Here is a 25625-nt window from a genome sequence, read left to right as displayed (position 1 = left end):
AATAGATAAACCAATTTTTTTTTAAGTGATAAGGATAACACGAGGAAAAAAATACTTCTTTCAAAAGATGAAAAATGATGTATCAACTCATTAAATAGAGAAAAAAACAAAACAAGGTGAAAACAAAGATATAAGAAAATTGATTCTGATTAACTCGAGTTAGCATGAAAAACTTGTAAGTTGTAACCTTAACAGTCATGGCTGATCTAATTTGGAGTATTTTGTCGAACCCGCAACTCAGATCATGAGACTAGAATAACTCAATAAAAAATAAATAGAATTATAAAACTCTTTAAACCCATAACCAGGGTCATTATATCAAAAACACCATATTTGAAAAAACAATGAAGTTCAATTCTAAGTCAATCAAATATTGAATGATGAAATTAAATAAAAGATTTCAATTATACAAAAGAATTATAAAAAATAACAATTAAAAGAACGAGGATCAAAATTCAAATACCAAATAAATTTTATATTTAATAGAAAGGTGAAATTATAAAGAAAAATCAATTTAGTAATAGGACAAAAAAAAAAGGATCAAAATTAACATAAAAAATTGAAAAACAAATATGATTGGAGGGCGAAATAAAAAAGAATAATAACCTTTTTTTAAAAGGGTTAAGAAAAAAAATAAAAATCAAAACAATGAAAAATAAATTGAAAAATATAATATCATCAATTTGCGTTGAAGAATGAAATTTTATTTATTTTTTCTTGACTAGTCAAAAAACAAAAGTATGCAAAAATAATAACCCTAAAAATAATAAAAAAATTGAGAAAATCACTAAAATCAGAGTAAAAACATGATTTTTTAAACATAATTATTGTTTCCTATTCAGAAAGGAAAATTTCCCCTTTTTTGTTTTTGTTTTTGAGAAGAGATTAAAATTGAGTTATTACAACATTAATATAGTTTTTTCATCAAATATTTTAATGTAGCCATCGTAAAAGAGTATTAAGAAAAATTTTACACAAGACAATAACCATGAATCCTTTATAATGGAAAAAATTATTTAATTTAACATTTTGATAAGTTTTGATATAATTTATCTTTTAAAACTTATTAATTTGTATTTGTTAATTTATAAAATGAAAACCAAACCAAATAGGTTGATTTTTTTAAAAAATTAATTAGTTTAATTGATTTTTTTTCATGATTTAATTTTTTTTAATTTTTTATGTAATCAGTTTTTCAATTTTTTTCAAACTAGTTTTTTTATATTTCAATAAAAATACACTGCACAATAAACTATGTTGAGTTCCTATTGGTTCTTTTTTTAATTTTTTATGTAATCAGTTTTTCAATTTTTTTCAAACTAGTTTTTTTATATTTCAATAAAAATACACTGCACAATAAACTATGTTGAGTTCCTATTGGTTCTGCGATATTCTCCCTCGATCTTCAGAGTCTAAAATTCCCAAGCAAACCTTGAAGCTTTGGATGAAAATCCGAATTTGTCCCTAGTCGATAAATAGCTAGAAAACCCTTCACACACACACTTGATAACAATTCCACGAAAATCTAAAAAGCTCAAGGTAAAGATGCAATGTGGATCTTCCACTAGCTATACCTTTAATATTCAAACTAATTCAAACTGGTTTTTTAGAATAAAAATCTTATAATTCCAATTAGTTCAGTTTGGTTTTTTGAAAATAAAAATTAGTTCAAATCAGTTTGGCTTAAGTTTGGCTCGGTTTTTTCCGGTCTGGCTCAGTTTTTTCAATTTTGGCTTGGTTTTTTTAGTTTAGCTCGATGTTTTTCCGGACTTTTCGGTTTGGGTTCAGTTTTGTTTGATTTTTTTGATTTCAAGTTTATAAAACCGAAACCAAACTGGTTAATTTTTTAAAAATTTTAATCAATTTTTTTATAGTTTGATTTTTTTAATTATTTTTATTTTTTAGTTTTTTTGTTCATCTTTGATAAAGATGTAACGTGGATCTATATCTTTAATAGTCACAAATCATGAGATTAAATGGAAACTATTAATTAGGGAAATTAAATGGAAAGAATCATTTTTATAAAGAGCAAGTTAATGTAATTATTCCCTTCCAGTAAAGATTAACATTGATGATGGTTTTAAATGAATTTGTCAATTAACCTTTTCTGTTGAAACCTAAAATTAATATGATTAATCGTTGCATATTGTAATATTGTCTCCTTCCGATCCTAAAAATAAAAATTATTTCGTCTAGAAAAGCAAGAAATTAGCAATATAAATAAGAGATGATGTTTTTTTTAAATCTTTTATTTCTTATTTCTATGGTAATAATAGGGTGATTATTATGATTAATTTACTTTAAAAATGTTTGTATAATTTAATTATACAAAATAAAATAAATTTATTATGAAGAAGCAATCACTTTAAAGTCATAGAAAGAAAATCTCATATTCTCTTTTCATCCAATTAATTTCACAGCTCAAAAAGTTTTTTTTAATCTTCTCGTGTTGATAATACATTAATTAACCTTAATTAAATAATAATGATTTAAAAAAAACAACTAATAATAATTACATTGATTTTTTATGATTATCTCCATTTAATTGCATAACAAAATTAATGATTTTTAGATTTGTTGATACATACCGATGTCTTGATATATTAATTAATAACTCAAACTATAATTTATAAAAAATTATTAATTATAACTCTAGCGTCATAAAGTTTTTCAAGATGACGAAACAAGTACAGAAGACACCTTCACAAGTGTAAACACATCAACGAGCTTTGTAGATACCGTGATTGCCACTATTTGCCCTTTCGCATCCAGTTTTCTTGCTGAATATTCTTCCAAGAACCTTCCTTGTATTCATTTTTTTATTTCCGTTTTTATTGGCAATATAATTAGGTGCCATAGTCAAGGAGAATCTCCTCTATTTAACTACCCTCACCACCCCCTCATTTCTCTACCTCCCTCCATCCCTCTCCTCTTGAGTCTGAAGTATTGTCACTGTCTATCTACCGCACGAGATTTTCAGCCATGTCTCTCCTTAACGATCTCATCAACATCAATCTCTCTGATACTACTGAAAAGATCATAGCTGAATACCTATGGTACCTCCTCTCTTTCTCCTTCGTCTATGATCATATATATGATCACCAAGTCACTTCACCTGTGTTAAAACTCTTCTTTTTTCCTTTGTGCGTGTAGGATTGGCGGGTCGGGAATGGACTTGAGAAGCAAAGCAAGGGTGAGCTTTTTTCTTTTCTTTTAATCCTCTTGAATTATGGGTCTCTTGTGATCAGTGTTTCACTTTCAGTTCTGTTATATTTTCAACAGACTTTACCAGGGCCGGTGACTGACCCTGCCGAACTTCCGAAGTGGAACTTTGATGGTTCTAGCACAGGCCAAGCACCTGGTGATGACAGTGAGGTTATTTTATAGTATGTACCAATCTTTCCACCATCTTTTTATATGCATACCAATTTACTTTTGATCCTGATCAGTGTCCAGACTCTGATTCCAGTATTAGGTAAAGAAATTCAAGATTTACTCGTCAGTAATATTAGTTTTAATGAATATTTTCCATACATTAAATAAATGGATTCTGAATATATGAATGGTTGAAAAGAGTGTTCTTGGGAATAATCTCTTGTTGTTCTTAGATTTTCTTGAAGATCCCATGTTGTTATAGATTTTAGCTGCAACCAAATCTGATATTTCGGTTCTTTTCTTCTTGAATCTTGACTGGATCAGCCCGCAATCGATATTCAAGGATCCTTTTAGAAAAGGAAACAACATCTTGGTAATTAATGCTTGCCCTTGGCTTCCTCAAATTATTCCCGTGACTTAAAGATTATATAGATATTTTTAGCACATTCAGTGTAAAATCCAAAAGGGTAAATAATGTCTTCTGGGCTTTAGGTGATGTGCGATGCATACACACCAGCTGGGGAGCCAATTCCAACAAACAAGAGGTTCAATGCTGCCCAGATCTTTAGCGACCCTGTTGTTGCCGCCGAGGAGCCATGGTAAGTATCTCACCTAATTCTCAAGAACAAAACATACCCAGTTCATTCCTCCTTAAAGAAATCTCATCTATTGTTCCTTTCACAGCAGAGATAGCTTTTTTATATTTTCCATCGACATGTTATATCATATGGTTTTGTGGTCATCATAGGCATGGAATTTACTCTGCCGCAGTGATATAACTTGCCTTATCAAGTCTGGTTGTGATCAAGGGTGTCTGTCCTTTTCAAGTGGCCCAAGACATTTTTTTTCCTCCCTTTAAAATGATATTACTCTGGCTTTTGCATATCAACCACAGCTCACAGGACCCATGCGCTTGTCCTGTGATTCAACACCATACCAAGTTCATGCATCAGCTTCTCTTCCTTCACAGCCCAACTTGACACATATAGTGGCCTTAGTTGGTGGTTAAACTCAAGGAATCACGCAGGTCAAAGTCTTCGTCCAGGGAAAATGGAGTTGGTGGGATTTGTCCATAGCTTAATTTGTGGTTTAGAAGTGCGTTGACCTGGCCCAGTAAGGTTTGGAAAGCTGAAAAAGAAGGGTAGTTTTTGTCCAGCAAGAAGTTGGGTGAATCTTTTTGTTAGTCAAAGTGATTTTAAGGATCTTGAATTAGATTTAGTTTTTTTAAATTATATTTTAAAATATTTGAAATTTTTTTTATTTAAAATAATTTTTTTTATGTTTTCAAAATATTTTGATGTTTTGATATTAAAAATTATTTCTAAAAATTAAAAAAAAAATATTTTGATATATTTCTAAATAAAAAATATTTTAAATGACCACAATCCTAAATAATCCCTTAAATTCATCTTACAAGACCAAGCTTCCATTACCAACCATAAATTTATGGCTTCAGATACAGAATTTTCACTCTCTTTGAGGATTTGATGGATCTTGCTTACATATAAATTGCCCTGCCTTCTTGTTGTTGGAAACGTTCTTGCTTTCATCATCATAATAATTTATTTTTTTAAAAGAACCCTTCACCTTATTAATTTGTTTATGTAGACAACTTGCACATCTTTTCCAAAGTTTCTTGATGCAATTGGAACTATGCGTAGTCGTCTACTCAGCTAGCTTATAATGCGATAATGGCATGCACCAAGCAACTATTTGTCCTATATGTAGATTTTGAGCTGGAATAATCATGTTAGGCTTTTTTTTAATATTTCTTGCTTCTTCAAGTTTGTTTTTTAAAATATTTTTTACTTAGAAATATATAAAAATAGAATATATATTTTTATTTTTAAAAATTTATTTTTTATATTAGCACATCAAAATAGTCTAAAAATATAAAAAAATTAATAATTAAAGCAAAAAAAACCTCAAAAGTTTTGAAAAATAATATTAGAGTATTAACTTCTTTGCATGATTTACATGGGTTGTCACAATTAAGTGATTGTGTTAGTGGTTAGGTGATGATGGTCTGAGTCAATGTTTGATATAGTATGTAAACCTAACCGTACTTGTCAATGTTTGGTGGCTTTTTACGTAGAAAGAAAAAAAATATTGGATGTAACTTTGGAGTTGATTATTCTTATTCAAATATCTCTTGGAGTCGATTATGAGGGCATGAATTAGTCAACATTGCGCCTTAGAGTCTTATAAAGTAAGGCCGGCAAACTGCCCTTGGCTATGCTAGCATTTTGTCAACTTTTTCTTAATAAACATTCTGAAAATAATAATTTCAGGAAAACTCTTTTGGTATAGTATATGTTAGGCCATAGCTGTTAGGTGTCAGCTACTGCGACAGAATCAAGTGCTTACCTACCCCCTTGCAATAACGATGTTGTAGAATTTAGCAGCTGGTTGTTCATATGCTGGCATGCGAGAATCAGTTGGGATTATCATGAATGAATCCTTAAATAATTTTTTTTTAAAAAAACTAATTATATCACAGGTGGTCTGTCAAATTCTCTACCGCAACAGAGGTCAATCATCATAAACTGGTTTAAAATCTATCCAGAAGTTAACTACCATTTGATACTTACTTGTGGATGTCCTATACGTTATGAGCAGGTATGGAATCGAACAGGAATACACTCTTCTCCAGAAGGACATCAACTGGCCCCTTGGATGGCCCGTCGGTGGCTTCCCTGGTCCTCAGGTTTGGAATTTGTTTCAATACCTGTTAACATGCTTGTCAGACATGTTACCTGGATGCCTCTTGACAAGTTCTGTCAACATATATACGTTTGCAGGGTCCATACTACTGTTCTGTAGGGGCTGACAAATCCTTCGGCCGTGACATTGTTGATGCCCACTACAAGGCATGCTTGTATGCTGGTATTAACATTAGTGGTATCAATGGTGAAGTTATGCCTGGTCAAGTATGCTTTTGTTTTAATCTATCAATCTCGTTTGGATATCAAGGTTTCTGTTTCTGTTATTTTTGCTTATATATGTGCTAACGAGTTGGGTTAATTAACAGTGGGAATTCCAAGTTGGTCCTTCCGTTGGAATCTCTGCTGGTGATGAAGTGTGGGTTGCCAGATACATCCTCGAGGTATGTGTTGCCATTCTTGTCAATTTGTTTTCTTCTTCAGTGGTATCTTCTAACATTTTATTCTGCTCGGTCATGCAGAGAATCGCTGAAATTGCTGGCGTTGTGGTTTCTTTTGACCCAAAACCAATCCCGGTTTGTGTTCCGGCAGCAAATTTGTATTTCAGTTTCAAATCTTGAAGCTTTTAAACCTGTTTTGTCAGCTTGTTTCAAAATGCTGTCCACTTTTCAATTTACTCCCTTTTCATATTCGTATCCAGGGTGACTGGAATGGAGCTGGAGCTCACACTAACTACAGGTAATGCACCAAACCAGAACATTATAATATGCTCATGGACCCTCCATTCTGTAGAACGTAAACGTGTAAAAAATACAACTTTTGATGGTCTTCCCTAAATCCCCCCCCCCCCCAGCACCAAGTCAATGAGAAATGAGGGTGGAATTGCTGTGATCAAGAAAGCCATCGAGAAACTAGGCCTCCGACACAAGGAGCACATAGCTGCCTATGGTGAGGGCAATGAGAGAAGGTTGACAGGTCGCCATGAGACTGCTGATATCAACACTTTCTCCTGGGTGAGTTCAGCTCCTTGGTTGCTTTTTTTTTTCCCCTTCAAAGAACATAAACTCGTGTCATTGTTGTACTTTGGATTTCGTCTAGTAACACATGCACTGTCCAAATCATATAGGGCGTGGCGAATAGGGGAGCATCCATCCGCGTTGGTCGCGATACTGAGAAAGAAGGAAAAGGTAAGTACTCTCTGTTAACTCTCATCCCAGACCTCACAGTTGCGAATTGATAGCATCGGCTTATGTCTCTTTGTCATGACTGACAGGTTACTTTGAAGACAGAAGGCCAGCATCCAACATGGATCCCTATGTGGTCACTTCAATGATCGCCGAAACCACCATTATCTGGAGGCCATAGAGAAGAAATTGATTATTGGAAGATGATGGATTGCCACAGGCCCACGATTTCTAAATTTAAACTGCTCCTCTCTCAACCGAGGAATATTAAATAACGCTTTATATCTTTCTTTGACGTGCTTGATTTGTTTGTGTGCTTTGGATTGATGGCTTGCTTTTCGTTTAGTTCCCATTTTCTTATAGTTTTCTGTAAATGCCAGTGTTGGCTGTTGATCATTTGAAAACATGTTCAACTCCTTTTTAATAAAGAGTAGTTTAGCTAGTCACAATTTTCTGCATTTTTCAAGTGATTTCTGCATAACCACTTTATCTTATCAGACATTCCAGCCAAACCCTTGACTCTTGAGCATGATGTCTCCATCCACAAGAAAAGTATAGCATGGAATGGTTCATGAATCCAGGCAACTACCTGGAATCCATTCTTGCAAATTTTTGTAATGTGCTGTTTTGCTCTTCATTTTTTTGATATATATTTCTATCCACCACTAATGAGAAAGAATGCTTGAATCGATGAAAATTCTTGTCAAAATCCCAAGTCTAAACTTCTCAGACATCCCTTTTGAGACGTTGAATTTTTTTCCCCTTGCTGATGCTACTTCGATGCAAATTCGAGCTGAAGATTACAGAAGAAAAATCTCAGACTAGAGCTTCAGCGTTCTAATGCCAACGAAACTGGCTTCTGCATGCATTGCTAACACTCCTAAGACCGATCTCTGTGTTTTTGTTCTTTTTTGAGAGAGACTAGAGCCCATCTCAACAATAAGTCACCTATTAAATAAATACTCTAACAAGCGTGAGGAAAATACTGCCATTGTTCAACCAGAAACAGGTAATCATGGATTGTCACAGTAAATAGATAAATTACTCTGAATTACCACAGTGATTTGATTTTTAGACATTTTTTTCTTTCTAATCACACTTTTATATATCGACCAATTAAAACATATTTATTAAGAAAAAATACTAAAATGAAAAACACGACAAAAGAGATGGTTTTTCTAAACTTAGGGCTACACATCCATTTTTATCCTCCAATTTTTTCAATTATAAACTTTTTATCCCTAACAATTTATGAAATTCAATTTTAATCTCAAACTTCATTTTACTTATTTTGGTCCTTAATTTGTTTCCATGAAAGAAAAGGTACCTGGATTTCGGTGATAAAAAAAAAAAATTCTTAGTTGCAACCGATTATGGCAATGAAAACAGGTGATTTCGATGTCAATAAATTTCTTTTTATGAGAATAATTTATTTAATGTGTCCCCCCTAAACTTGCTTGGAATAGTAGATCTAAACTCAAAAAGATTTTTGATTTCAGGTTAATTGTGGATCTTTGAGCTAATTTTTAGGTTGTTAGAGGTTATAAATATATTTTACAAAGTGTTTAGGGTGTTTTTTTTTTTAGAGTCAATATATGCTTGAAAATGGATTTTTCTTGATTTCAAACAAACTAACTTGATTTCTCAATGACCAGAGGTCGCCTGAATCTCGGCAGGGTAGATAATGCGTTGCATGCAATTTTTTTTCAAAAATTAAGGGCAAATAATAAGAAAATTAAAAAAAACAATGTTTGAGAGTGTGGAATGCTCCAGACCCACGCGCTTGGGCCTTTCTAGCCCGGGAGACTATAGACTTTTTTTATACATTACAATTGATTTATTTTTTTAATTTCATTTCTTAATATTTGATTGGTTATAAATGGAGCACTGTAATCTTTTTTTATATGAATTTTTTTTTCAGTCACCTTGATATTGAGTTGGTTTTTAATTTTATAAATGTCTATTTTAGATAAAAATAAATTATAAAAAAATAATTATTGAACCCAATTGAGTTTATGACCCGGGTTACGAGTTTAGCTAGTTAACTTCGGCTTGGTAGGGATCGGACTTTATAATTTTTTTTATAAAAATAATTCTCAATTTATTTAATTATACGTATGCATAAACTTTTTGAATTGTGCTTGGTTTATTTTATGTACAAAAACATGCCGAGAAAGTTTGTATACACACTTTTTTTAATAAAAAAACTATTTTACCCACACCGAAATGTATGTCAAATAACTAGTAAACAAACTACTTAGCATGCAATTCACCGCAAATCGGTTCAAATATTTTTTCAATGCAGAAATAAAAATGTGCATCATTTTCAACATATAATTAAAAAAATAATAAAAATTTAATATTCTTACAAATCTAATATTCTTACGAGTGAGAGGTGCTTATGCATTTTGAGTGGCGCATAAGATAGCTATTGATAGCCAAACTTTGTTTTACATGACAATATTGAAAGCACCGCATCATCATCTTCTCGATGGGAAGATGTGTGTGCACAATAGAGCAACAATTAGGCTTCAATCAAATTTTTTCTTTTCCTACTTCTTTTAGCTATTTTCGCATTGGATTTCATTCAACTCTTTCAAAAATCAAATGTGTCTGTCAGTTTGTATTTTGTATCAATATTTATTGTTATTCTTTTAATTGCTATTTGTTTTACTTTTAATGCATTTTGATTTTTTTCCTTCAATTTTGTCCCTTAGGGTTTTATTTTATTCGAATTTTGTTTCAAATTTGGTCACTATTTGTTTTATTACTATTTTTTTATTTTATTTTTCAATTTAATTGCTAGACATTTTATTTCATTTATTTTTTATATATAACTTGGTCCTCACTCTTATGATTGCTATTTTTTTTTATCATTTTCTTGATTTATCTTTTTTTTATTTAGTTCCTCATTATTTTCTTTCATTTAGTTTTCATGCCAAATTTGATCATTATTGTTTTAACTGCAATTTATTTTTATTTTTTTAATTTTGGATGATCATGAAATTTTCTTTGAGATTTTTTTTGTGTTTGCCTTCTATGGATAATCTCGATCTTATGACCCGAGGGATGAGTTTTAAAGATTAACCTGATTTAACTTTGATTTTTTTTTAGGTTTTTCTTTGTAAAAAAATTGATTTTTTTTAATTTCATCAATCGACACTAGGTTACTGGACCTTGAGTTTCATATTTTTTCCACTTTTTTTATGCAGGATTATCCTAATCTTATATCCTAAGTCACGGGTTGGTCGAGTTAACTCGAGTTGACTTAAGCTTTTTGACTTCGAAGTTTTTCTTTTAAATTGATATTTTTTGTTTGCTTAAAAACCTTTCATCATCTAGTGTACTTGAGAGTTGATCTCCGTTATTTTATTCAATGTCTTATGCACGGGTTTATCCTAGTCTTATGATTGGATTGTGAATTTGGTATGCTGACTCGAGTCAAGTTTTTTTTTTATCATTTTTTAAATTGATATTTTTTCTAACTTATCCTTTAACATTTGCTTTACTGGCGTTTGAGCTTCATATTTCTTCAATATTTTTTTTATAAGGTTATTGGTTCTCATTCAATTTTTGTTTGTGATCAAATAAGATTGTTGAAAGTTGAAACCTTTTAGGAATATTTAGAGGGTATCTTTTCATGATATTGATCTTTTTATTGGTTATTGTCATTTTTTGTTTTACAATCATATTATTATATTAACTAAGTTTTTTGAACCCATTTAAATCAATGATTTGAGTCCTATATTCTTCTTGCTTCTTTAAAAACACCACGTCGTCTCGGTATTTTTTATGTTAAGAAAAAATTAACTTGGTCTGCGTTGTCGTGCAGGACACCAATATGGGCCAAAACACAAGTGTTGCAAGCCCATAACATGCAAAATGTGTCAAACTGGTAATGTTTGACATAGCGGTTCAATTGCACTTTTGAATTTTTTTTTGAACTTCAAATTAATTTTGTTTTATTTTTCGATCGTTTTGATATGTTGATGTAAAAAATAAACTTAAAAATTAAAAAAAATAGTATTTTCATGTATTTTTAAACAAAAAATACTTTAAAAAATAATTTCAACCATATTTTCAAACAAGTACTAAAGGGGGTATTTGAGATTGCGGTTGGATCGCGCATTTGAAAATTTTTGATTTTTTTAGCTTTAAATTATTTTTTTTATATTTTTAGATTTTTTTGATATGATGATGTTGAAAATAAATTTCAAAACATGTAAAAATATTATTTTTATGCATTTTTAAACGAAAAATATTTTAAAATGCAACTTTAAGGGCCTGTAACCCGCGTTTCCAAAATATTTGAATTTGTTTTGTTTAAAATTAATATTTTTCTAGTGTTTTTGAATTATTTTGATGCGTTGATATCAAAAATAATTTTTAAAAAATAAAAAAAATATTATCTTAATGCATTTATAAGTGAAAAATATTTTGAGTCACAACTGTTACCACAATTATAAATAGGTCTTAGACAGACACCAAGATGATATTTGATATTGTGATAATAATTACTTTTTAAAGTATTTTTCATTTGAAAATTTATTAAAATAATAATTTTTTATTTTTTAAATTTATTTTTAATATTATCACATCAAAATAATTCAAAAATACAAAAAATAAAAATAAATTTAAAGCATATTTTTATTTAATTATGTTCAAAACGCAAAACATAGAAACCAGAAAAAGAAAAAAGAAAAAAAGAGAAGTGAAACCTCTGACAACAGATGTTGTTTGTAACATAAAAGATAAAACTTGCAAACACAACACTCGTACCTTCATATCCTTTATCGACCCCAAATCTAATCTCTCCCTCTTACTAACAACACTCTCACATCTCCTCTCGCTTCCACTTTTACCGCTTTCTTCTCTCTCTCTCTCTCTCAAAAGAGAGGAGAGGAAAAAAAGAGAGAGCTTGTATGTAACTTTGTTATGGGCACGTGACTGAACTTTAACTAGGTTTTGAAGTTCTTAATTCATCAACGTTAGTAATCTTTTATCAAGCTTTTTCGTATTTTTTTTTTGCAGTTAATTGACTGGAAATGTTAAAGAATTAGCTATATAAGGGTAAAATTACTTAGCAGGTGGCAAGAGTTCTTTTTCATTCACGTGTGTGTATTTCTACACTAGAATTTTTGGAGGGTTTGTTGACTGCCCTTTTTTAGTTGAACGTGTAGGGTTAATGGGCTCATCTTAGATTTTATAACCATGGCCTTTTTGTTAGTGTTTTTGATTGTTAAAAAGATTATAAAGTGCAAAATGTGAACTTTGAATGGAATGATTGAAATAGCAAAGGACCAGTTTTGTTTGGGTAAAATTTTGCTGCGCATATCTTGATAATTCCTTGCCATTCATGTATATGCATTGATACATTCGAGTTTTTTTTTAGTTTTTGTTGAGTGCCCTTTTTTGGCTGAATGTGTATGGGTAATGGTTTTATGGCAGATTTTGTAATCAAATTCTTGTTTTTGGTGCTGTTTATGATTTTATGTGAACATAGTTTCGTTGTTTTTGCAGTACTGCAGGAGCTAGCAGGAGCAAGGAGCTACAATGTATGCAGGAATAATTAAGTGTAGAAATCCGAGATGGGGTTCTTTCTTTCATCCATCAAAGCATTTCATTAGGCCAAACTGCCAGGACCGGTCTATGAGCTGTTGCTGTTCAATAGTAGCGAGGGCCCCTTTTTTGCATGCTGGTTTCATTAAAAGAAAGCTATTATATTCACTTTCATCAAAGAGCATTGCCTTCAGAAATAGTGATGGTGGTTTGCTTAGAAGGTCTAATACGTGTTGGACGGATATTCAATTCCGTGCATGTAGTTCAGGATCGGATGGGAGGAATACGAGTGAGGATAAACATGCCCCGGTGAAAGATGGAGCTAGCTCTGATAATGAGAAAACCCGGCAAGAAACAGTTAGTGAAGATGCAAAGCACTGTGATGCACATGCTCGACTAGGGGAACAAGATCAAAAGGAGTGGCTTCATAATGAGAAGCTTGCTATAGAAGCTAAAAAGAAGGAATCTCCATCTTTGACTAGAAGAGAAAAGTTTAAAAATGAATTCTTGAGGAGAATTGTTCCATGGGAGAAGCTGCATGTTTCCTGGGATAATTTTCCGTACTACATCAAGTAATTGCCCCAACTAGTCTGTTATTTATCATCAGCCTCTTTTTTTTTTTTAATCTTAAAAGTCACTAGGTTTGGCTATTACTAAATCACTCAGTTTGGGAAATTCATTAATGATTTATGTTCTCTTCTAGTGAGCACACCAAAAATACTCTGGTGGAATGCGTTGCTTCCCATTTGAAACATAAAAAATGCACCACTTCCTATGGGGCTCGTCTGACATCTTCGAGTGGGAGAATTCTGCTCCAGAGTGTTCCAGGTTGATTACCAACCAACTGTTTTAAAACTTGTTTGCTGCTTTGTTTCATTTTTTTGTATTATATTCTTGAGTCCTACTGGTAAAACCAAAAATGAGCTTTTGAATCAGTTAGCCATGTCTTGATGCCATCTACAGGAACCGAGCTTTATCGGGAAAGAACTGTTAAAGCACTGGCACAGGATTTACAGGTTCCCCTGCTGGTGCTTGATAGCGGCGTTCTTGCACATTATGTAAGATTAAGATAATTTTTGGATATTTCTGTATTTCTGATATCCAAACTAAGTTTTAGTGATCATTATTTTGATCTTGTACCAGGATTTTGGAGATGATGAGTGTGTATCAGATGATAGTGCAGAAGCTGTGGAGGATGGTATTTCAGAGTCAGAAGTTGAGGACGAAAATGACACAGTCAATGAAGAGGAATGGACAAGCAGTGTTGAGGCTAAATCAGATTTTAGTGATGATGATGCAGTTGATGTAGAGGCAACTGCTGAGGCAGCCCTGAAGAAGCTTCTTCCCTTCAGCCTACAAGAATTTGAGAAGGTATGTTTTCTAAAGTATCAGCTGTCTAATACAAGGTATTTTACCACTCACTGTTTGTTGCAACTTGGAGGAATGGAATGGAGTGGATTAGGAAAATATTCTGTGAGATGCTAACTTGATCTCATCAACACTAGGTCTTGAATTGGGGATAATATAGTGACTCGGAAAGCAGTTCCACTTGTTTGATACAGGCAAGAATGTGTGAAGGAAGGAGACATGTGATGATGATGTCAGAATGATGCTTTTGATGTTTTAATATGCTTGGCCATTGGTTTCTGATTCCTTTTGCTGCTATGGACCTTTATGAACTTATGGCTGCTGTCAAATTTTTTCAATTAAAACTTATTGCTTTCTAATTTTTCATAATTAATTTTTATTTTGTGGATTGTGGACAGCCGTGGCAAACTGTAAATATTTCCTAATTTCTGGTTATCAGAATTTTTATTTTTTAATGAAGAGCATGGTAGACTTTCTGATTGTGTATTCATATTATGGCAGAGAGTCTCTGGAGAATGTGACAGTTCATCTGAGCCCTCAAAGAATGAGGCTGAAGACACTTCTGAGACCCTCAAAAAGCCACTTAATAAAGGTAACTTTTTTCCAACTATCCTTACACTGTGCTTTTATTTATTTTCCATTTTAGAACTATGCTCTGTAACATGTTTTTTCCCTAATTGCCATTGTATTCTTTCTCTAGATTCTGTTTTTCAAATAAGTGCAAACATATTTCTCTGATAAGCTTTGTTTCCATTCCTTTGTATTTTTTAAGGCAGTCCTTGCAGGTTGGTTTGTGGTGGTAATGTTTCTAGTAGTAGTAGTAGCTGCTGTATGTTTTTGAGTGAAGATGCTATCATGGCCGTGCTTGGATTATTTTATGTTATGATGGTTGTTGAATTCTGATGGTTTTCATGTTCAATTTGAACAAATTTAAATAGCAATATTTACAGTATTATTGTGTTATTGTTGATTTTAGGCATTTCGCATTGCTGATTTTTTTTAAAAAGGAAGTTTGACATTTTTTTATGGTTTTCTCCATTCATCCATTTATCTTGCTTTGTCATCTTTTATTAGGGGATCGGGTGAAGTACGTGGGGCCGTCCATACGCATTGAGGCTGATGATATGTACTATTTCTTTATCTCCCTTTTGTCGCATTTAAGACATAATAGATCTTTCCTCATTTTAGGCATTAACAAAATAGAAATTTCAATGTCATAATTAAATATTTTCAAAATGCATACATACAAGGATGCAGATCATTCAATGATCTATTGAAGGACCTGTTACAGATCTAAGAGTTTGACTCGCTGCTTTGCTATACATTATATTTGTTGCTTGTGTATGTGTGCTGTTCTTAACAAATCACATGCTTTCAAAAAGAAAAGAGAACCAAAATAAGGGGAAAAAAAACTAAAAAAGAATAAAGACAGGAAATTGTCCTGACCATGCATACAAAATACAAATTGTTATATGCAGAAATACAATAACAGTATTCAAAACAAACAAAACCACTTATTTGCGAAAGGCTCAGATTTGAAAATAAGATGGTGGCAATCAAATGATTGGTTTGATACATGACTATTAAGACCACGGGTATCATGGTCAGAGGGTATTCTGGTCATTTTTTTTTAAAAAATCATTGTGCTTAACCTCATCAACCACATAAAATTTGACATCACAGGTTTATATTGGGGAAGATACCTATATCTTATGGTCTGAAAAATGCTTATACCACTGTCCATGGCTGGTGGGTCGGTTAGTTGTCCTGTTGTGCAGAACCAAACCACATAGATGGCACTGTTTTTTTTGCTGTTGATAGATGGGGGAAAGTTAGGAGAGGTTGATTGTGGTACAAAAATTAGAACAAACAAAAGAGCTCTCCCCAATCTCTTTACTTGTCTGCTAAGGATATTCCTTTGAAAAAATTTGCACTGAACACCTTGATGAAGTATAGTAGGTGAAAAAGGCAATGCTTGTTTCAAAAAATTATTGAGCTATACCCAATTCAAATGTGATAATTATTGTGAACGTTGATATAGATGACATTGCACTGTTGACATTTTATTGGAGCTGCTTCTGTCCTTGGTGGCTTCATTTTCTGTCAGGATACAATTCACCAAGGCATTTCCTTTCATTTTCTGCTTTCTCTTTTGTGAATACTGTACCACACAGAATTATTTTCTTTGGTGGGTGGTATTACATATTTCACAGACCTGGGGATATTAGAGGTTCTTACATTTTGACATGTGCTTCTGCTTTTGTGTCCTGGATCTAGCAATTCCTACTCTGGTCCATTCTAGAGAGCAAGCGTAGATGTTTTGTTATCTTGCATTAAACAGTTAAGTACTTGCATGTTAAATGCCAGTTCCAACTACTCAGCATGGTTCCTACCTTCAGAAAATTCTCCAACTACCCTGCTAATCACGATAAATTTTCTTTTAAAGGTTAATTGTTTGGGATGGGGACCTAACCCGGTAACTTTTGTCAAGCACTTTAAGTATCCACCGCATCTTCTTTTCCCGAAGCATTTTAAATATTCTACACCAGGGATTCCACATATTGATATTCAGAGAAAAAATTAAGTTCAGAGGAACTTACAGCGATAAAGACACAAATATCTACATACTTCACAAATTTAAGCAAACATATAGATGCTTAAGGAGGCTTAAAAACATCACTGGTCATGCTGGTAATACTTGCATGCTATTTTTAATGTAAAAAAAGAAATTCAAGTAATGTATGTTTGCCTACATATAGAACTTTTAGGCATCAGTAGGAAACTGATAATTTCCTTTTAGCAAATTTGCAGCGTATAGATGGATGAGACAACACACAAAGTTGTATAGTATCAGCACTTTTGAATTGATTAGCAAAACAGCTGTTGGTCAATATTCATTTACTTAGTTAAGAAATAACTATTGTCCTAGGTAGAGTGGATGATTCTGGTGGAGTTTTCATTGACCAGCCAGTGTGTTCTTGGTACACAATTCTAGATGATCATTTGTTGGCGCTGCCCATCTGGTGGTGCTTGCTAGATTTAGGTCATAAAGTGGCCTGCTGCTGTCTCAATATTTTGCAGCATTGCTTACCCTGTTTCTTTCAAGTTCAGATGCCCCACGGAAATGCAGAAGCTTTCAGATGTGTTGATTTATTACATTTGACTGTTTGAAAGTGTAGAAAGAGTGGTGAATAAATAAAAAGTCTTTTGCTTTTCTAAGGCTTTGTCTTCTAACACTGAGATGTCAACTTTATGAGGTAGTGCATGATCCTCAGCATATGTTATGATTTAGCCTTACATGCTATGCTTTGGACTCATGTCAAGTGAAACTTGTGATAAGTTATTCTGACCGTAAATTATCTTTGCAATAGCTTTAACCAGATATAAGCTCTTATTTTTTGTTAAAACAGCATAAGATCACCTTTAGTCTCATTAGACTTACTCATTTACTTGGACTAACAAAGCTAAGAAAATTTTTGTTATAGGCTTTGGAAGAACATTAATTCAATCGACATTAGAGTGCATGCACTTTCATATTTCCTGCGCTCATGACATTGGCAGGCAGAACTTTTGATCAGAGAGCGTTATGTTTTCAGGCTGTTATCAAGTGGTCAACGTGGGGAAGTATATGAGATGAATGGAGATCAAGTCGCTGTTATTTTGGATATTGGTAATGATAACAAATCAAATGAAGGAGAGAAGGATGAGAAACTCCAAGAGCAGCCTGCAAAAGCACCAGTTTGTTGGATAGATGGTAATTCCTTGCATCGGTAACTACTTAAATCGAAATGAGGTTAAAGTTGATTAAGGTCATCAGCTTTATGAAAATTGTATGAGGTGCTGAAGCATCATTTGGATGTTTGAATTAAAAAGCCAATCTGGAAATTTAAAACCTGGCTTACCCCTTTAACTATATATGTGGCCTGTGTTTGCATGGGTGTAAATAACCGAACTTTGGCTGATGTACAGCTAAGGATATTGAGCATGATCCTGACACTGAGACAGAAGACTGCTATATTGCGATGGAGGTTCTGTGTGAGGTATTATTGTCTGGTATTTTCTTTTGCTGTCCATTGCTACTCGTCTTGATTTTTCTGTTAAGATTAATTTTGGTCTTCCCTAATTTGCAGGTTTTGTGTTCCATGCAACCCATTATTGTCTATTTTGCAGATTCTTCACAGTGGTTGTCTAGGGCGGTTCCCAAGTCAAACCACAAGGATTTTGTAAGCAAGGTGCAGGAAATGTTTGACCAATTACCAGGACCTGTTGTTTTGATTTGTGGGCAGAACAAAGCTGAAACAGGGTCAAAGGAGAAAGAAAGATTTGTAAGTTTCAAAAGTTTATCAAGTTATATGCACCCATACACATACATACACGTTGGAAGCATTTGATTCCCTTTTCAATTGTTTTTCAAGCTGTGGATAATATTCACTCCATTTTCTTCTCATTTGTATCTTTTTCCTTTGAATCTCATATTCAACAGACAATGGTTCTCCCAAATTTGGGTCATCTGGCAAAGCTGGTAAGGCTTGCAAAACTTCTAAAATGTTGTTAAGAGTTTGAAATCTTAAGATTAGTATCATATTTATCAAAGGCAGCTTTGAGCTTTGCTATTGTTTCTATGTAATTAACCCAAAGGTGATTTTAATTTCCAGCCTCTCTCCTTGACGCATCTCACTGAGGGACTCAAAGGGGCAAAGAGATCCAATGAAAATGACATATACAAGCTCTTCACCAATATTTTGTGCCTCAATCCCCCAAAGGTATGACTGTCGTGTTTATTCTGTATTCTGATATGTTTTAAAAAATGAAAAGACGCATGCTGTATTCCAGAGTAACTGCAGTTGTAATACTGTCTTGTTTTTCAAGTTTTTGTTTTACTTTTTCCTTCTTACCTTGCCCCCTCCTCTTTCTTGGGATCCCTTAATGTATGGCTTAGACCTCAATAAGTGTGTATGTGTAAGAGTGATCAGTGTTCTACACAAACCAAATGTTAAATTTGGAGCCAAGTAGTTAACCTACACAATTTTATGAAAATGTAATGCATGCCGTTTAATGCCTAGAATGGAACAAAAGTGTTTTTTGCAGGTCTGCCTGTGCTTGAGTAAATGTGCTTTCCTTTGAAGGAAATTGTGATGGTAGCATGTTTTTACTGGGTGTCTAGTGAGATCATGACTGAAGCTTACTTTGAGGTTTAGATGTTAGGGTTGGAACATGAAATCCTTCTTGTCAAACTGCACTGGCTTCTGTCCTGATGAGATCTAGCGCTTACTATATTTTCGATGTGGCTTTATCTCTCTGTTTTTTTTAATCATTTTGATTGTATATTTTTTTGCCTGCTGCTTACAGGAGGAAGATCATCTTAGAACATTCAATAAACAGGTTGAAGAGGACAGGAAAATTGTCATATCGAGGAGTAATTTAAATGAACTGCACAAGGTAGGGACTCACTGTAAAAGGTTGTTTCACCATGACAGTGTTATAGTTGCTTTACTTGTTAGATGGAGTGGGCTTTTTAAATTCCAAGTTGCACTAGGTAATTTGATACCCATGCTTTTGTACACCATTTGTCTTTGGAATTTGCTGATATAATTCTAATGCAGGTTCTCGAAGAAAATGAGATGTCATGCATGGACCTATTGCACGTAAACACTGATGGTCTGATTCTAACAAAGCGGAGTAAGAAACTGAAAATAACATATTTTTAGCCGATTTCTGCTTATTATCAAACTGTTGGTTCTGTATCTAACATCACAAAATCTGTATGTTGACTGTGAAGTTTTTAGGGAAAAAAAGTAGCTGCTCAATTTTACAAATCAAAGTTTAAGGAATGAAAGTTTTCTTCACCATAAAAAAAGTCTAAATATCAATATGATAACCTTTACCTTTGGTTTTGTAAAAACGTTTACAAGCCTAACTAGTTTGACAAGTTCAACTTTACAAATGAAGGTTGAACAATTTTTTTTTCTGATACACCTTTTGGATCTGTAAATTGACATGTCATTTTGTTTTGCAGAGGCTGAAAAGGTTATTGGCTGGGCGAAGAATCATTACTTATCATCTTGCCTGCTCCCATGCATAAAGGGGGACCGATTGTCTTTGCCTCGTAAAAGGTATACCTACCTCATGCTTGTATGTTAGTCAAAGTTTTGGGATGTTAAAGCTGATATCTATTCTTTTCATGGAAAGCCTTGAGATAGCAATCGTGAGGTTGAAGGAGCAAGAAACCATACCTGAAAAGCCATCACAGAATCTGAAGGCATGTGTAACAATTCGGTCTTCTCAATGGTTTGAGAATGTTGAGAGCTTTACATATTATATGCTCATCGCTAATGAATAGAAATATCAGCAGAACGTGGCCATGGATGAGTATGAAAGCAACTTTGTTTCAGCTGTGGTAGCTCCGGGTGAAATTGGTGTCAAATTCAATGATGTAGGTGCTCTTGAAGATGTGAAGAAGGCTTTGAATGAACTCGTCATTCTTCCTATGAGGAGACCAGAACTTTTCTCTCGTGGAAATTTGTTGCGGGTACTGATTTTACACCTAATATGCACAATCCTTGTTAGCCATTTTTCAGTGCGTGATTTTGTAAAGCCTTTTCCAGCCTTGCAAAGGAATTTTGCTCTTTGGACCTCCTGGAACTGGGAAAACCCTTCTTGCCAAAGCACTTGCTACAGAGGCAGAGGCAAACTTTATCAGTATTACTGGTTCAACTCTTACTTCAAAGGTACATTAAGAAAGTGATGCTGTATCCACTTATTTAGGTTTAAGTTCCAAGATGTAGACCTTAGCCGTGTTTCACGTTCTCTTGCCTGCAATAATCAAGGTCACAAAATTAGCACTGATATGTATAAGTTTGTAGTTTTGTCAGTAACAAATATCTTCTATACAAATGTATTGGGTTCTAAATTCAATCATGATTGATTTAGCTGAGCAGTTTCAGTTTGTGTAGTCATTTGTCGCTCTGTTTCTGCATGTTAATGTTTTCCTGTTTCCTGAGACAGTGGTTCGGAGATGCTGAAAAGCTCACCAAGGCTCTCTTCTCCTTTGCTAGCAAGCTGGCTCCTGTCATTATATTTGTTGATGAGGTTAGTTTCTCCTTTTTCAGTGTGGGCGTGCATGTGTGGGTGTGTGCGTGCCCACACACTTGACAATTGCAGTGAAATAAACTGCTGCATTAGCATGAAAAAACCGACCTTTTACTTCTAAATTTAAATTCATGATATTATACCGTGCAGTTTACAATTTTTACCCTTAGTAAAAGGTAGGATGTGAATAATAGAAAAAATCTATTGTAGGACACAATAAGTATCCAGAAACAAATCTATCTCGCTTCTTTTTCTTGCTATAAAAATGCCAGGGAAATATGAAAGTTATCTTCACAATCTTCATCCTTATCTTCTCGTCCAGTTCCCAATCTAAACCCTTCAATTCCAATGTTGGTGAGGCTTTAGATGCAGATGAGAATTCTAAATTTGCAATTTTATTCTTTATAATTTAAATATATGGTTATTGCCTCTTTAAAAAGTTTACAAGAAACAACCTAAAGTCCGAAAACATTTAGGAAATTAAAATGCAATCCAAGATAAAAATAATAAATATGAAAAATGCTAGGAAAACAATAAAATTGGCTCAAACAACAACTTCTATGCCTAATTCTTGAAGATCTAACGGCCCAATAAGCGACACAGTAGTTCTTTATAGGAAAATTGTTTGTAAAATCACTAGGAAAAATTTAAGCCCAAATCAATTGTTGGATCCCCTATTATCTTAGTTTTAATGTGCTAACCTAGTCAGACGTGACAAGGCCTTCTCTTGGGAATAGACCTGTCCTCCTAGTCTATAAAAGCATTTGCTAGGCCATTTACATAATAGCTACTCGTAAACTTCACATCTTTACTGAAGTAATGAATCTAGGAATGTCATGTAGACGAACCACCTCGTTGAAGTATGGGTAGGTTATTTAGGATACATCCATGGTCTTTCGACATGCTATGAAAGGGGTCATCTTCGAGAACCTGTCCACAACAACAAAAATAAAATCAATGGCTCGATGTGTAAGGGGTAAACCTAATACAAAATCCATACTAATATGCAACCATGAATGGAGTATCATTGTTCACAATTTTAATGATTGGAAAAAGCAAGTTGCTTCCTTCTCTATTTTTCTCTTCCTTTTATTGCATGTAGATGTTTGTGTGATGATGAGGTGAATGGTGTTCTGATAAATAATCTTCTTTTCCCTTTTCATTTTCTTCATGGATCTAGGTTTGTGGTCATTTTGACAATATACAGTGCAAACATGGCTTTCTTTTGACATTCCTAAACACCCCTGGATTCAATTACTCTTACATTGGGAATGCTATTTCATTTACTGGATTTTGCATGTGTAGGTTGACAGTTTGCTTGGTGCTCGTGGTGGTTCTTTCGAGCATGAAGCTACTAGAAGAATGAGAAATGAGTTCATGGCAGCATGGGATGGAATGAGATCAAAAGATAGCCAGAGAATCCTTATCCTTGGTGCCACAAATCGACCATTTGATCTTGACGACGCTGTAATCCGCCGGTTACCTAGAAGGCAAGTTTGCTATATGAATTTGCTTGTCATTTTGAGTATTGCAGCCTATCTGGTGGTTATAGATATCATATTTTCCATGTATCGATATGTTGTGTGCTTTGCTGGTTTTAGAAATTATATTTTCCATTTTTCCATATGTCATGTCTGCTGCTATTTAAAGCAATAATAATGTTTCTATTAAAATTGTCTATATCACTGCCTATAGAATACTCGTGGACCTGCCAGATGCTGAAAATCGTATGAAGATTCTCAGAATAATTCTGAGTCGAGAAAATTTAGAACCTGATTTCCAGTTTGACAAACTTGCAAATGCAACCGAGGGATACTCTGGAAGTGATTTGAAGGTAATGCAGTAATGGTTGCTCCGAATGTCAAATTTTGAGTTTCTTGGAAAATATATAGTGCCTTGACCGTTTCAAATTTTGTTTTTCAGAACCTATGTATTGCTGCAGCATATAGACCAGTCGAAGAACTTTTAGAAGAAGAAAAGGTGATTGAGTTTAATAATTTTTTTCACGATGTACACTGTGCTTCCTTTAATACGGGGGCCTGTGCACACTAGGTGTCTGTTTTTGTTTGAATGCTTATTCTTGGCTGTGTTTTGATATTAATTTTGCTCTCTTGCGTTTGGTCATGTCATTTTCATTTTGAAACTAGGGCACCTGTTTGGTTAGCTACAAAAAGTGAATATATAGTCTTTTCATGCAAAACAAGTTCATGTTTCTGCCACGTTTCCCTTTCCCCTGCCTTTTTGAGAACATATGATCGATGGAAGTTTCCTTCATCAACTACTAATGACTAGCTCAATTTATAAGAAAACAATATAATGCTGGTGTGCAAGAGGTTGTGCCATATGCAACAAAAATAATAAACTGTTCCTTTTAATATAATTAGTTTTAAGTAATGCTCATTGTTTGCTGTATACAGTGTGAAAATTGTAAATTAGCAGAAATATTTCACTGATTTCTATTAAGATTACACGGCAGAAGTTATCCTGATTCCTGAACTTTAGACCCCACCCCAAATGCACTTGCAAAGCACCTCAGAAATACCTTTGGTGTTTGCTACTGTATCACGTGTGCATTCTGTCCCCTTCCACTGAAAACCTCCCCCCAGCTGCAAACTTTGAATTCTTCGTACCTTTTGTGTTGCCTGAAGTCATTTTTACTTCTGATTTGTGGCCAAGTATTTGACTCTACTCTTTTTCCCTCTGGTCACTTTCTCTACAGGGCGGCAAGAATGGTGCAGCTCTTGCATTAAGAACACTTAATTTGAATGATTTCATTCAGTCAAAAGCAAAGGTAACAATTTGGTTAATTGATTGTTCTTAGCAGTTTGATACAAAGAATAAAGCCAGGCGGTGAAACCATATACATTCTCCTTCATGCTGAGATTATGGAATTTTTATGTAGATTGATATCTATTACTTGTTTTATAGGTGGGGCCTTCAGTTTCCTTCGATGCAGCTAGTATGAACGAGCTGAGGAAATGGAACGAACAATATGGAGAAGGTGGAAGCAGAAAACAATCACCTTTTGGTTTCTGAAACTACTCCGATCAGGTTTCTACATTAATTTATTCCTGGGGGAAAAGAGTTGGTGAAGAAAAGAAACAAAGCACGCTTTCCCGTTAGCGGAGGATTATCTAAACAGATCCCTCATTTCAACCTTCTGCACATGGTGTGCACTGGGCGAAGGAGGCAGCCTAGGATGATATAATACAATGTAACATGCTTCCCGTTGCCCTAGTTTACAGGCTACTTTCCCGCCATGTATATTTCCAGAAGTACTGACATCACATAAATTTTACATTTATATTCAGCGATTCTCATTATTGTAGTCCGAAGTAGCTGGTTAGGCCAAATGCAAACAGTTGCAGTGGGTGTCTTTAAACCTGTAGTTCCTAACAAATTACTTGTGATAATGATATGTAAATGGCTGTGTCAGTTCTTCAAATCAATGCTTTTAATCCTTTATCGTTACTGCGTAAAATAGTATGAGGCTGTCAGCATTTAATTCATGCAATCATGCTTCACGTTATGGATCCATATTCCTGACATGTAAGCAGATGTTAGATTTCTCCATCTCAATTGTGGGCCAAATGCTTGTTTTCATATTTTTTCTCTCTGTGGATTCGTGCTTAGATTACTCTTCAATACATTCAATGGAGTAGGCTTTTGTTTAGGTCTCAGGATGAAGACCTTAGTAAAGAACTTGTGAAACGATGAGCTAACCTCCCTTTCCTGTTTTTGTGCTCTTAAACTTAAAGATCACTGCCCTCGGTGTTACTTCTTTGCTTGGGATGCAATTCTTTTCCCCTAACAGATACTATGACCATTGATCTTCTTATTACGGTATCTTTTGTTATGACAAGTGTGAAAACAACATTTATTTTTTATCATAATATTTTCTGAGATTAAGATTGTATAAAAATAAATTTGTTTATAAGACAGTTTCTTTCTACGGAGAGAACATATCTTCTCCTCTATCAAAACAGTAAGCAAACACCGGCGTAAAAAACTGTCCTACGAAAATCTGAATCGTCGGGAGACTTTCGTCAGCTGGAGATTGTGTTACAGAAAAAATGCTGTCAATTTTAATGATATGCTCCCTCAATTTTCTCCATTCATTATTGTCCACAGATAGATTAGGATGGGGAGAACGGTGTTTCGATAAAAAACCTTTTTCCCTTTTCTTTTTCTTCGTCGTCTGTGGTCATGGTGACAACATACAGTGCTGCTTTCTCTTTCGGAGTTCATCCTCTTATCAATTGCTCTTACATTTCGTTTGCTGGATTCTGTATGTCTGCAGGTTGACAGTTTGCTTGGTGCTGGGTCGTAGTGGTTCTTTAGAGCATGAAGCTGCCAGAAGAACGCGAAACGAGTTCATGGCAGCATC

The 25625-nt window shown here is 33.9% G+C and overlaps 2 protein-coding genes across 3 annotated transcripts; both read left to right on the top strand.

The window, feature by feature from the left end:
* The first annotated feature begins 2743 nt into the window (after nt 1–2743).
* Nucleotides 2744–7671, top strand: LOC133695395 (glutamine synthetase cytosolic isozyme 1-1-like). The gene is made up of 13 exons (XM_062117371.1): nt 2744–3056; nt 3154–3193; nt 3283–3386; nt 3700–3748; nt 3868–3974; nt 5995–6082; nt 6177–6305; nt 6407–6481; nt 6560–6613; nt 6739–6776; nt 6892–7051; nt 7165–7225; nt 7312–7671. Exons 1-13 carry the CDS (start codon nt 2983–2985, stop codon nt 7401–7403), a joined length of 1071 nt encoding a protein of 356 aa, XP_061973355.1. The 5' UTR covers nt 2744–2982; the 3' UTR covers nt 7404–7671.
* Nucleotides 7672–11937: 4266 nt separating this feature from the next.
* On the top strand, nt 11938–24683 carry LOC133694683 (uncharacterized). Of its 2 annotated transcripts, XM_062116323.1 has the most exons (24): nt 11938–12209; nt 12743–13353; nt 13485–13609; nt 13745–13839; nt 13925–14152; nt 14651–14741; nt 15224–15275; nt 17746–17903; nt 18119–18189; nt 18280–18474; nt 18633–18671; nt 18805–18912; nt 19499–19588; nt 19753–19828; nt 20166–20262; nt 20339–20408; nt 20502–20678; nt 20755–20877; nt 21155–21238; nt 22544–22728; nt 22934–23072; nt 23162–23218; nt 23958–24029; nt 24167–24683. In XM_062116323.1, the coding sequence occupies exons 2-24, from the start codon at nt 12776–12778 to the stop codon at nt 24272–24274; spliced, it is 3018 nt and encodes a 1005-aa protein (XP_061972307.1). In that variant the 5' UTR covers nt 11938–12209; nt 12743–12775; the 3' UTR covers nt 24275–24683. The 2 variants fall into 2 exon arrangements, with proteins under 2 accessions (XP_061972307.1, XP_061972308.1); XM_062116324.1 differs by lacking the exon at nt 18633–18671.
* Nucleotides 24684–25625: the final 942 nt, after the last annotated feature.

This window comes from Populus nigra, chromosome 5 (genome assembly GCF_951802175.1).
Source record: "Populus nigra chromosome 5, ddPopNigr1.1, whole genome shotgun sequence".
In the NCBI taxonomy this organism is placed as follows: domain Eukaryota; kingdom Viridiplantae; phylum Streptophyta; class Magnoliopsida; order Malpighiales; family Salicaceae; genus Populus; species Populus nigra.
The sequence above is the reverse complement of the archived record's forward strand: the minus strand, read 5'-3'. Positions and strand labels throughout refer to the sequence as shown.

Coding starts and splice junctions, on each gene's coding strand:
- LOC133695395 (XM_062117371.1), top strand. CDS start 2,983: ATGTCTCTCCTTAACGATCTCATCAACATCAATCTCTCTGATACTACT. Junction 3,057..3,153: donor ATCATAGCTGAATACCTATG/GTACCTCCTCTC, acceptor TTGTGCGTGTAG/GATTGGCGGGTCGGGAATGG. Junction 6,083..6,176: donor GTGGCTTCCCTGGTCCTCAG/GTTTGGAATTTG, acceptor ATACGTTTGCAG/GGTCCATACTACTGTTCTGT.
- LOC133694683 (XM_062116323.1), top strand. CDS start 12,776: ATGTATGCAGGAATAATTAAGTGTAGAAATCCGAGATGGGGTTCTTTC. Junction 19,829..20,165: donor TCTGATTCTAACAAAGCGGA/GTAAGAAACTGA, acceptor TTTGTTTTGCAG/AGGCTGAAAAGGTTATTGGC. Junction 21,239..22,543: donor TCATTATATTTGTTGATGAG/GTTAGTTTCTCC, acceptor TTGCATGTGTAG/GTTGACAGTTTGCTTGGTGC.